We start from the raw sequence: 13,512 nt of genomic DNA on the forward strand, positions 1-13,512 counted from the left end.
GTGCTGGCCTAAGGGAAGGGAAAGGATGGGACTGAAAGAGCAATGGCAGTGGGGAAGCAATTTTCAAGACAACATTGGCTCACAGGAGACTCAGCTTCTAGTAAAACTGCTGTCTAAAGACAACAAGCTTCTTGTGCTTAGTGTACAGCTACTTTTAGTTTTTTCAGGTTATCCAAGTCAAATTGTGTTGCAGTTTTGACCTGTAAGGTAAGATTTGGATCACCATATATACAGAAATAATAAAAGTGAAAAGTCAGCTGCACAAAATGTATACAAGCTCCAAGGCAGCTTCACAAAATGCATACAAGTATTAAAATGGTTCTAAGTATTTGTTAAAACTTTATAAATTGTAAAAATGAAGCTTTAGAAACTACCCTCAAAGTTCCAGCATGTTGCTTTTTCAATATTCATCCAGTTTAAACACCTTTAGCACCACAGATGCCAGTACAAGATGAGAACTGGTATAATCAGTTCATCTGAGGCTCTGCAGACTGACTGTGCACAAAGACTCTAATTAGCTGCTAAAACCACAGGGTACTAAAACCGGGTGCCAGTAATCTTTCTAGGGTGCTATATTTACTTAGTCTATCTTGGTAGTGATCTGTAAGAGGTTTAAAGTAGCTCTCAAAGGCAGAGTTGGTGTTTGAATTATCATTGTTGGGAAGGAAGAATCAACATTTGGATGAATTAATACTGAAAAAGATTACCTGGTATGTTTGATGCAATGGGTGCTGCTGGATCAGCAGATGACATAAATGCTATGGAAATTCATCACTGGTACACAAAGTTTATGAAGGAATGCCCATCTGGACAGCTTTGCCTGCATGAATTTAAACATGTCCTAGATCTACATGGACTTACTCCTGAAGCTAACAACTATGTTGAACAAGTATTTCACACATTTGACATGAATAAGGTAAGAATTCATTTTTGACTTCTGGGCTTTATTGTGGCTGTATCATTTGTGTCTCAGGGAGCTGCACACTCCCTGCTCAGAGGTAATGGAAGCAATTCAATAGAAAACTCCAAGCAGATAACCAAGAATGGCTGGCAGACAATGTTGAATGCTTTGTTCCCAGTGCATTTAGCCAATTTGAGTTTCATACAGTCATTCTAATACATGCTAATGGTTTCTCATCTTTGAAAACCAGATTTTTATAGTTATTTTCAGTGTGCATTAATAATTGAATTTTTTATTTATATAGCTGCTTGAAAAATCTTTCTAAGGCAGTGAGTGTTCAGCTGGATCCATAGGTATTAATGTTTTCAGTTTATGCAACACAGACACAACAAGATTCCTTCTGTCGCGGGATTCATTCTGAACACCTTCTGTGGCCTAATTCGGTATCAGTCAATCCCCCTTTTCCAAAGGCACATCTGTTTAGTTTTGATCCATCATCCCAGTTTTAATGCTTGACATCCTAGGTCCTGCTAAGGATCTGTCCAGCAGCTGTTAGATGTCTTATGTTATTCCATGGCAGCCTTCATACAGGTTCCTCCTGGCCACGAGACTCACCCAGAGTTATTTTCCCCTTAAGCCACAGTAACACTTTCTACCAAATGTGACAAAAGGAGTGAAGAGTCATCTGTAATCCCTGAAGGAGTCACAGAAATTAGGTTTAGGCTGAATTGTCAATAATACAAACTAAGCTTTCAGCTAATAGAACATACCGCCCCATCTTGGTATAAAAAATATTTAAAAAAAATAAAGCATTAATGTTCTCTACCCACATTTTTTATCTCAATGAGTTCAGAGATACAGAATTACGTAATTAATTATACTTGTTTCAGAAAATGCTGAGAGTATAAGGTACCTTGTGTGTTTTTACATGCAACAGTGCCTCTATTACACGGTTTTCTTGTGTGTCCATACACATCTCCACTCGCAATTCAGCTTGCTTTTTTGGAATTATGTAATTCTTTCTTCCATAATCCTCAAGGACTCTTCCTATAAAATGAAGGGTCTTCCCACTGCCAATTACCAGATGGTTAAACATACTGAAATTTGATTAAGTAGTATCACCTACCTCAACAAATGCGCTAATTACAGATGATGAGCAAACTTCCAGTTTTCCTGACTGGCAGAAATTGTTAATTTGCTGTGCCCTTTTGAATTAAAAAAATTAAAATTTTGATGCCTTAAGTTTTCCAGAAAAGCTTTATGAATGCTAACGTTTCTGGACAGCACACATGGACGGTGTCTGAGCTCACCTAAGAGCTTTTCCAGTTTAGGTTGTTTGAGCATTTCCAGTTTGTTTAAGCATTAATGTTTAAGCATTTTTGCACTGCAAAAACCCCTTGACACTTCAGTGATCTTGAAAAGTGTGGGGAACTTTGGGTGTTGGGGATTTTGGCGTTTTATTTTATGGGGGAACATCTTTTTGGTGGTGTTGATATTTTAGAAGTTCCTACATGCCTTTCTCCCACTACAACTAGCTTATTACCCATGGAGCAGTTTGCTCAAGTCATCTGAGGAATATTGAGATGTATGCCTTAAACTTCTCAGGTTATATAGAGATCAGTTAGACTCCTGCTACCAATCAATCTCTCATCCCTTTCTCTGATATCCCCAGAATTTTTTAATCAATTGGTATATTTCCAGCAAATTTCAAAGAGTAGGCATTTCAGTTAATCATTTCCCAATGTTTTCATAAAATTTGGCAGCTGGGTAGCAGGGACACACCCAGAATGAATGCCTCATTCGTGCAGAATTAAGCTTTTATTCATTGTTTAAGGCAACAGTTGGCTGACAAAATGATCAGGCACTCGTTTTCTTTTGCCTAGAGAAAATACAGGATGGAGCTGGGGTACCAGCGTTTGGTGTTTTAGGAGACAAAAAACATAGTTTGTATGGGTCAAGCCTTTTGTTTTGCTATTCCCAGAAGGGTTTTTTTTTTTTTAATTAATATACTGTGTTAGACAGAAAAAGATGCTTCCATTTTTTATCAGTTTGGAACTCTTCTCCCCATTTTAATGAAATTTAACAATGATTTGGCCTTTAGGGCTTCATAAAATCTGCTGTAAAACTCCTTTTGCTAGGCTTAAAACCTCATTATTTAATAATGTGCTCCCACTAAATATCTGATGTTCATTTCCTGTTCTGCAAGATGCTGTAACAGTCCTCTACTAGCTACTACTAATCTGAAGAATAGATTTTATTGTGTGCTTTCTTAATTGAGCTGTTGCTCAGCTGCAGCAATAGGACCAGACAAAGTTATTTAGAAGACAGAACAGGAATGGCACATTTAGAATTGTCAGTTAAATAAGATTGTATAGTCTGTATCCATTTGGAGATGGAAATAAGATGAAGAATAGGGCTTCCATTCCCAGAAAAACGTCTGGCAAGTTTTAATCCCTGCCCAATCTATTTGTATAATTTAGTAGTTGGAAAGGCTTAAACACTTAGGAAAATGAATCAAGTGAACCAGAATATTTTATTATAATGTTTTATGTTCTTCCTTTAAATACTAATTAAAAGGTCTATTTTTTATTAAATGGCAAGAGTATACCTACATTATTCAGATACAACACATAGTATCTAGAAAAGATGTAGCTCAGTTTTATTCTTCTCTTGCCTTGAATACAGTCTTGTGAAAGCCTCATTGAAAACCGTGTGGCAAACGAGAACCAGGATCTCTCAAACAACGTGCCAGGATTTCATAAGTTTCTTCTTTGGCATTTACACTGCATCTGTTTAGTTAGACACGATGTGTATATTTATCTGCTGGAATTTATGTTTTCTGTGAAGTCATTCTGTGGGGCTTCAGGCTGGCTTAGGGGACTGCTTCACATAACAAGCAGAATGAGCTCTGCTCATACCAGCTTGCCCAGAGAAATGCATGTGTGAGTTCCATGGGTTGGCATGGCTTTCTCAGTAACAGTATCCTCAGTATTTTTGGTCATTCCGACTGCATCAACATTTCTAAAGAGAGCATGGCTCAGGCAGAGTACAATGGAAAATAATTTGTCTTCTGGATTCTGGTCTTAATGCAGAAGTCCAGCTCAAGACTCCTTTCCATGCTTAGCACAGACAAAGAATCTTCAAGATGACTCAGCTCTTTCCAAGTTAGATGAACCAAGTCTCTCTGCCCTGCCTCATACATCAAGGGAAAAACAACTTACCTGAGTCAGTGGGAAATAAGTCTTGCTTAACAGATTATTTTTTTAATCACTTTATAAAAAAATCCTACACGTAAATCAAGGTTCCAAAGTGGCATAACACATACAGATGTAAAAAGCCATAATGCCATTTTATTTTGACATTGAAAATTGCACCATTAGTTTTCTTTTGCTTTCTTCACCCTGTCCCCTCCAAACAAACACACTCTGCCCTGAATTCTGCATATTAATTTTCTCTCATCGAGGATCAAATTTTCTCTGCTGCCATGGTGGTAAAAATCACTGTCAGATCTATGACATTAGTGGATGAGGAAAAGAATTTTAGATGAAATTTCTTGCAGCATGCATGCATTTAGATTTGAGGAAGTGAGATTCCAAGCAAACAACAAACTTATGTGCAGGCAAGCTTCTCCCTGAACCTGAAATTGCTGAAGATGACTCTGTCAGCTTCCAGTTTCTATGATAACAAAAGTGCTATGCTTTAAATATTAAAATTTCTATCACTTAATTAACTGAAAACCCATCACTAAGCCTGTGAACAGAACATGTGTGTTAAGTGGATTATACAAATGAAGTAATATGATTACTTTTTAGTGTCTCTCCATGCCCTTGCTGTTTCAGAATTATATACATAAAGACATGTTGCTAGTTGTTTTTAACCTTAGGATTATATTAGGAAAACTACTTATACCATGCTTGGTTTAGATGGGATGTTAAATCAAAGTATGTACTTTTAATTGGACAGCCATGAAGAATCTGTTTTCTGTAATAAGTTCCCTTCCCAAATTTCACTAGCTTTGATTTATACCCTTCAGGTACTGTCATGTGAGCTTCACCTATGTTTGTATTTAAATAACCTGATGTTTTCTGTGAGACATTTCTGTGAGATCTGAACATTTTTTCCCAATGCTAATGATGGTGTATTGTCTATTTCAAATCCAGCAAGAGTACCAAGGCTGCAAACCTGACACAAGCTCTTATACAACATAAGCATAAATGTTTTGTCTTCAAGAGAGTCCCTGCAGAAGCCCCTGAGAACATGCCAAGGTCACTCCAGACAAAGATAAGGACTCACCTATTGACAAGCTCTTAAAAAATCTCCTAAAAGAGTTTGTTTCCTTGTGGGTGGGGATGGATGAGAGCCTTAAAACTCTCAGGTTTTCCCCTTTCACTACTGGTAGGTTGTGTGAATATTTTTGTCTTCACGCTCCTTTTTCAAAATTATTTTTCCTACTATTTCTAAAGTAAATTCTGTTCAGAGCTGCATTTTCAGACAGTTACAATGAACCTTTTCTGGTTTTCTTCTTTATTTTATCATTACATTTTTATTCTTATTTAGAAAGCTTGTAAAAGACTTATGCAGCTGTTTTACTTCCCTATTCACCTCTTATAAAAAACAGCTTTTAAAGCTAGGTGGTGGAAGGAAGGCAGACTCCAATTTTTGCATAGATCAGAAAGATTTTTTTTACTTCAAGAAGATAAATGGAAAGAATTTATAAGTGCAGTCAAAAAAAACCCAGGAATAAACAGGAATAAGTAGATAACAGCTTTTGAGGGGAGGGAAGAAACAAGTGAAATGTAAAAAAAAGTAAAATTTACAAAATCAAGGTGCAAGTATGAAGAGATTGGGAATAAATGTTCAAGGAGTGGAAGGAGGAAATAGTGCCTCACCCCTTCTTTGTACATTAATTGAAACCCTTGCAGAACTGAAATGCCAGCTAGGGAGAAAAAGTGTTGAAAAGATTGTTAAAATCTTAACCAGAGATTCATTCTCCATCAGAAAGAGGCTGATAGTTGGAGAGAAACAACACGCAGGAATAAATGTGGTTGTTAGCTCACTGCAGTGAGAGAAGGCTGGCAGTGGCAGCCTCAGGATCCAGCCCCTGGAGGTGTCTCTCCACAAAGCCTCTCCAGTGTCCCAGAAAAGCGCTGGAACAGGGATTACTGAGCCCAGAAATGCCAGGGCGCTCTTCAGCAAGAACACGAGCGCTTGTCTTGCGAGCCCGGGCCACTAGGAGGTGCCAGTGGCTCAGCATCTGCTCATTGCGGGAAAAAGCTTCAGACAGCAGGAAGGAAAACGTCCCCAGTCAAAACAACGGCCCCTAATTAGGGAATACAGCCTCGTCTCTGAATTAGATGTTTGCTGATGACTCTATTGGCTTGGCTTTCCTTTTTCCAAAATGCTTAACTCAGGGGATTCTATTGCTATAAAGAAAAAAATTTAAATATAAAATTCAAATTTCTTGCATATAGCCGTGCTGTGTAGGCAGAGGAAAACAGGAAACCAGGATTTAGAGTTGTTTAAGGATCTATATGTAGCATTATTAACTGGAAGAATACAATTTGTCTAAGTTGAAAGCCTTCACAAAAACAGCCTGTGGCATCAAAACATTGTTGAGGGTGAGAGTGTGTTTGGATCTATTACCATTAACATGAAGATTTCTGGAGATCTCCCATCTATTTCATCAGCATGGAAAAGTTCCATGATTTTTTTCTTCTTAGTTGTCCCAGTTGGAGCCAGGACATTTCATTGGCCTCTCAGATTTTCCCTGGATGTGAGGACTCTTTTGCTTAATTTCTAATAAGACCACTGAAAAGCAGCAGGTTAGCAATAGCAGGCATTGTTAGACCCACTTGCAGATCCCTGGAAATAATTCTTTACAAGTGAGTTTAGGAAAACCAATGAATTCACAATAGCTATTAAAAGAAAGTATTCCTGACTTATTCTCCTGACAAAGGAGGATGCACCTCTTCGGCTGCTAGAAACTTTGATGAAAATAACAGCTTCAGCAGTGGGTCTTCATTGTAACTTATGAACTAAAAAATGGAAAATGTAAAATTGGGATCTCAGAGCACTTCCCATAATCATTGAAACTAAAGGAACGGCGCTACAAATGCTTCTGTGGAAAGGGTAAGACTTGTTATTTCATTATGCTCGGTTGGCTGGTTATTTATAGGTACAGGCACACTGTAGCATGTGTGGCTAACAACACCCACAAAATTACATCTGTATCTGGTTTAATGACCAAAAAACCCCTCTTAGACTGGGCTCTGCACAACTAAGATAAGCACAGTTGACTTTCTCATCACCAAGATATGTTTCACTGAGCTATAATCCTAATCTCCATGTCAGCAATAATGAAGCAGTACTACAAAAAGAAATCAGATCTAATAGGCTCTTACAGATGTATTGCTTTAATGGTCACTGCCTTCTTTATCAGTTTTAAAGCTATACAGAAACTCAAGGAGTTAATTGTTTGTGCAGCTATGGTAGGAAGCATACAAGTAATGTGGCTGTGAACTAGCGAAGTTGGGCCAGTGCATGACCAGTGTTCTCAATGAGAGAATAATTCAGCAATTGTGTGTCCCACAATGGTGCCAGGGTTTAAACGCCACAGAAAGCAGCAATGACCTCTCTTTTCCCCATCCCCACTCTCAAGTTTGTAAGGATTTGTGAGTCCTCTTACCTCAGGCTAGGGGGTTGTGTTCTACTAGAAATTTGTCTCATTGGGGCAAAATCTTTCTGGTTTATAAAGGAGAGAAGTACAGCCCTTAAAAGCAAGCTACATTCTGATGAAGATAAAAGAAAAAAGGTCAGCTTGGTCATCCTCCTTGTATCATGCATAGAAGAAATGCAGAAGAAGCTTTTAGAAGCTAAACACTGATTCAAATTGTAAGAAAACTGTAGAGTTTCTTCTCCATAGGGAGAAGATGGTGATGGCTGGGTCCTAGTAGTTTGGATCTTAAAAATCAAAAAAAGCAAACAATGAAAAAAGAAAAAACCCTTGACAGTGAAAGCCTTCAGAGGTAAATTTTCTGACTAGGATAGGTCATTTCAGCTCTTCTGGGAGGATAGCCTTCTCTTCCAAAATTTTATGTCTTGTCCATTTGGGCTGTCTAGGTAGTCTCTGAAAACACCTCAACCAGATCTGCTTGAGCTGGCAGGTTGGTTGCATCTACCTTAAGAGACATAAAGGGACTCTGAAGCTGGCTACAGATGATGAGTGGACACATGCCTATGGGGAGCTGGAAGGTACTAGAGGGACATGGCAGGATAGGGGGAAGAAAACCTGCCTACTGCCAAGGTATCACTGTTTTCACAATACCCAAGAGAAAGAGAAGGTCATCTTTATTATTTTAGTTTTCTGCTTTTTTTTATATTTCAAGTTAGTTCTTGATCACCCTGCTGGGAAGTCTTGTTTTGTTGTTGTTAGGAAAAATTAATCCACAAACATCAGAGGCTTGTGTCCAAAAAGGAGACAGAGGAGTCCTTTTACTTTATTCAAATAAAGACAGAAGTCATGGGGCATTCCCCTGGGGTCTCTCAAATTTTTGAAGGATGCAGCCTCACTTTTTATGCTGATTTCCCAGCCACGTTTCCCTTTCCTCTTTCCCATTGGCTGAGGTACTTGAGAGGCTCAGACTTCCCAAAACACCTGATACCCAAGATTTCTCTCTAACGTATAACCCTCCCTTTTAATTTTTAATTCTTACAGAATTTAGGGGTTTTCCCCATTGTTTCTTTCATCTTTCAATGTCCAATTTAATTTATCAGCAACCCTAAAGTTTATTTGTAAAAGCAAGTATCTTTTTCCATTCATCAATCAGTGGAATCCTTCCTATTGTTTCTTTTGTCTCCCATTGCTAGTTTTACCTACCAGCAGACCCACAGCTTGTTTGTAAAGACAAATCTGCCATTTCTCTCTTTGCGATGTGGGTTTTTATTTTTAAAGGCTCAACCTCTTATTTTCAACCTCTGTCAAAAAACTACCTTTTTTCACTTGTAAAGAAATCTAAATTACATGATCCCTTCTAAAACTAAGAACTTGTAAACCATTTTCAGAGCAGAACTAAGGAATCTGATCTTTTTTTCTCATGGTTCCCTACAGAGACAGTTTTGCTTTACCTCCATTGTGCATTTTCTATGTGCCCATGTTGCTGCATTGATTGTCCTTGAACCAAAAATCTTTATTGTGGAACTAGCATTTTCAGTGTAAGTGTGTAGTCCCACTTTTGTCTGTTTATATGTTTTTTTTATTCCCAGGATATTGTACAGGTTTCAGAAAGGTTCTTGGCATCTCAATAGATTCTGTAATTTGATCTTCACCTTTAAGAATCAGCTTTGTTTGGTACAGACAGCTCATCAGGAATTGTTTCACTGTGTTTTCTATACACAAAGTAGTCTCTACACCCATTGTTTCAGCATTCCTTGATATGTCTTTGCTATATTAATTTATTCTGTTTGGCTCCACATTGTTATCAATTTTCTATTTTTATTTATAAATAGAAATGCTCCAATGCCCTTGGCTTCTGGAACAGATGATTTCTATAGAATTTCTACTGTCTCAGCACATGCTTTGTCTGTAGCTCATTAAGTGCCGTCAGACTATGCAGACGGTTATAAATTTTCGTCTTTTTGTGCCCCATAAAACTCACCTTTCTTTTTATGTCAAATGTTATATTTACCAAATTATACCGTTCTAGTCCCCTGCTAGAGGTGAGGGATGCTAAGACTGAACTGTAAATCAGATTATTTTTTACCCAGGCATTTTTGCTGTCTTTCCAGGTGTTTTAGTTATTCCTATTAAGCTAAAGGGATTCTGTAAAAAGGTATTATTTTAAAAGCATCCCAACCTTGACTTAGCATTCTCTTGTAAGTCTTTTGCCAGACTAACACAAAGTTGGACTTCTAAGGCCTTTCTTTAAGGCAGTGCAGCAGTTTCTCATGTGCCTCAATCACTGTGGGCACACTTCTCCAAGACTTGCTATTTGGAAGCAACAAACAGAAGTAATGTATGATTTTTTCAGGAGGAGAAGAGAGGAGGAAGGGTAGAGGGATCAGTATGTGTGAGCAACTCCCAAGTTTCCTGTGCCTAGAATGAAATCCAGTGACCAGTGTCTGTACAAGATCATGTGAAGATATGGAAGGGAACTGTTATTGCCCAGGAGAAAGAGAAAAAAGAGGAAGGATGACTAGCACTGGGTGACTTATTGATGGATACTTCTTATTTTCAGCCTGCTTGTCTTATTCCTGACATTCTGTTGTCTTGGTTTCATCTGGGATAGAGTTAATTTCCTTCCTAGTAACTGGTACAATACTGTATTTTTGATTTAGTAGGAGTAATATTGATAACACACTGATGCTTTGGTTGTTGTTGTGTAGTGTTTATCCTAAGTCAAGGACTTTTCAGTGTCTCATGCTCTGCCATTGAGGAGGTGCATAAGAAGCTGGGAGGGATCACAGCCAAGACAGCTGACCCAAGCTGGCCAAAGTTTGGGTGATACTCCATACCATGGAATGTCATGCTAAATATATAAACCAAGGGGAGCTGGGAAGGGCCAATTGCTGCTCAGGGATGGACTGGGCATCTCTTAGAGATTTGTGAGTAATGTAGTGTACACCACTGGTTTGTCTTGGGTCTTATTCCTCTCCTGCATTATTATTATTATTATTATTATTAGTTACTATATTATTTTATTTCAATTAATAAACTATTCCTATCTAAACTCACTAGTTCTACCAGGTTTTTTCCTACTCTTCTCTCCATCCCACCAGGGGCAGGGTGGGGTGAGAGTGAGAGCACAGCTTCCTACAGTACTCAGTTGCCACTTGAGGTTAACACACAATACCTGTCTTTGCTGTTTGACACAATCACTGGTCATTTCTTTAAGAGCAGGGCAGGATGGCTGAAGAAGAAAGTTCAGAATTGTCATCAGACTGTCCATCCCCAAGAGGTTGGTCTGCTTTCCTTTCACCTCCCTTGTCCTTGCATCCCCTTCATTCACTCTCAGTGTTGTATCCAGCACACACCTGCAGATGAAATGCCTACACAGGATGTGTATTCCCATTCTCTCTTACTCACTGGGATCACACAGCAGGTCCGGGGCTGGGATGTGGTCTCTGCAGGAAAGGCAACACACTGACTATCCACTTTGCTCTATGTTCTTAGCCTATTGAACCAGTTTGGGCTAAAGTGATAGCAATGTCTGTATCTTTCTGTTTGGTCTTCAGAGGTTCATTGGCACCTGAGAAGTGTCCAAGGTTTCTCACTCAAATGCCATATTTTGAAGTATATGATAATAAACTTGTTGATGTCCTTGTGGAGAGAGCTGAAGCACAGACCGTTAGGAGTATGGGAGTCCTTCTCAAAAACTGACCTGATCCTGTAATATTGATTGTTCTCTGACTGAATTCCGACTGGAGGATGGTTGCCCTTTTTCATGGGCATTCACCACCTCACTGTGGACTGTGCTCTTAAACTCCCCTGATTATAAATGAAAAGGATGAGTGGCAGTGTCTTGTTTCTGTATCACTAACATCCTATATATTTACATCGTTATTTATACTCCTCATTTCTTTGTCCTATAATAACACCCCTGAGCTGCTCATCTCCTTGTGTAAAAGCTAATCAGTACAGAAGTATTACTGATACCTAACCCCTTCCCTGAGCCTATGGAGGAAGAAGGAATTCAGCTCCTTAAAGCTGTAAAATAAAAAGCAGGACTACAGCACTGAGCAAGAGCAAACCTATTGTTAATTTTCTTAGCAGACTAAGTTGATTCCTGTTAAGGAAGATACTGTAAAACATTCCTCTTCCACTCAAATTCTGTTACAAGGCTGCTGACCAAAACCATGTCTGGAAACCCATGCTGAGAGGGAAGAAATAGGATATGATTTGCACACAGATACAAGATCCCACACAGCATATTTATGATAAAAGGTACATCAAGGAGGAATCCAAAGGGCTCAATTTTTAGAAAGGCTTAATCCACTTACAGCAAAGAGGATGTAATTACAGGTATTGCTGTTTGCACTCTCAACTTTTCCATCCTTATTTGCAGCTAAAATTACAGATATTCCTTACAACTATTCCAGAATTAGACTCTTGTGTGTTGTTAATGGTTTGCACATAATTCAAAATCAATCACTTTTATAATATCCTCTCTATTTTTTTAATAACAGGCATGTTTGTAGGCAGTGGAAGCATGGTGAACTATAATTTGACCATGGTGCTCTTTGCCACAATTTGAAATCCCATCTATTTTAGACTTGGGCATTAAAGGTAATCTCATGAGTGGAGATAGGCACTACATAAAAATAGAAACTTATGCTGTAAGATGTTTAACGTAGCCATTTAAAAGCCATATTAACCTGAGCTGTGGCCATGAGCAAGACTTTGAACCTGGGAGATACAAATGTGAACAGACAAAAAGGGATACTCCCTGTGTAACAACATGGGTGCCCAAGAATCTGTACCAGATCCCCCTGCACAGATGCACCATTATTACAGCAAATTTATGAGAGAATGTCCATCTGGGCTGCTTAGTCTGCATGAATTCAAGAAACTTTTGGATCTTCAAGGGCTGGATCCACAGGGAGACCTATACATTAAACGAGTGTTTGATATCTTTGATCTGAACCAGGTAAACCTTCTTTTCTTTTTGTTTTTTTGTTTGTTTGTTTGTTTTTTTAATCTCATACTATTGCTTTGTTTGTGAGTTGTAGTCTGCAGGCTCTTTTTTGTGCTATCCTCCCAAAACTGCTCTTGTGGACAGGGTTGCCATTAAGGTGCACTAGAAGAGAAAAAGTGAGACTGTGCTTTGAGGGTTTGGATTAGGACTTCGTTAGTACTTTCTGGGGACACTTAAAAATTTCAGGAAACCATTCTTAAAAAGAGAGGTAATTTCCAGATCACTGGAAATTACAAATACAAATTATTTTTGTATTTATTGCTTATCCTGTGCTTGTATATAAGCATATGAAAACATTGATGTGCTCAAAGTTAATAAGTTCTTACAACAATGTTAGACAAGGGGGAAATATGGTCTGCACATAACTGAAGTGCAGTGTATATAAATAGATTTAAATGGATTTTCTCAGAGTACTATATTGAATGTGTGGCAGAGGTGAAAACAACTCAGATGAGGAGTTCACACTCAATGTTTGGTCTTGTGACTACAAGAGGTTCTGAAGAGGTTCAGAAGTTTCTCCAGGCTGTACTGCTAATTTACCCTCTTTTCTGCTGCAATAACTGCTTATGATTGCAATCAGCTCTCTGCAATGTAGCTGGCTCCCAGACAGACAAGGTAAATTTTCCTTAGTAGTACAGACAAGGCTGAAGACACGGTCATCTGATACTTCTGTGTAGCACCCCTTTCTGGGTCTGTCTTGAGCATTGCCTCATGTTTGTAAGGTCCTGGAGCTGGCCACCTTGAGCCCTCCACTCATTGTGATGCTGAGTGGCCTGGGGCACATGCTCTGCAGTACTGTGAAACCTTCATATTTGTTGAGATGTCTAGATTAATGTAAAAGTGAGGAGAATGGAATCAAAGGAGGTTAGAGAAAGAGCACTTGCTCACCCTTTGCTGTTGCAGTGGCCAAAGACACCTAAA

The 13,512-nt window shown here is 38.7% G+C and overlaps 1 protein-coding gene across 1 annotated transcript in view; it reads left to right on the forward strand.

The window, feature by feature from the left end:
• The first annotated feature begins 712 nt into the window (after positions 1–712).
• The window catches only part of GUCA1C (guanylate cyclase activator 1C), a 37,920-nt gene continuing 25,120 nt past the window's right edge, over positions 713–13,512 (forward strand). Inside the window, exon 1 of the mRNA XM_058018434.1 lies at positions 713–916. Coding sequence (XP_057874417.1) covers positions 713–916 — 204 coding nt within the window. The remainder of the gene's footprint in view (positions 917–13,512) is intronic.

Source organism: Melospiza georgiana, chromosome 2 (assembly GCF_028018845.1).
Source record: "Melospiza georgiana isolate bMelGeo1 chromosome 2, bMelGeo1.pri, whole genome shotgun sequence".
NCBI lineage: Eukaryota > Metazoa > Chordata > Aves > Passeriformes > Passerellidae > Melospiza > Melospiza georgiana.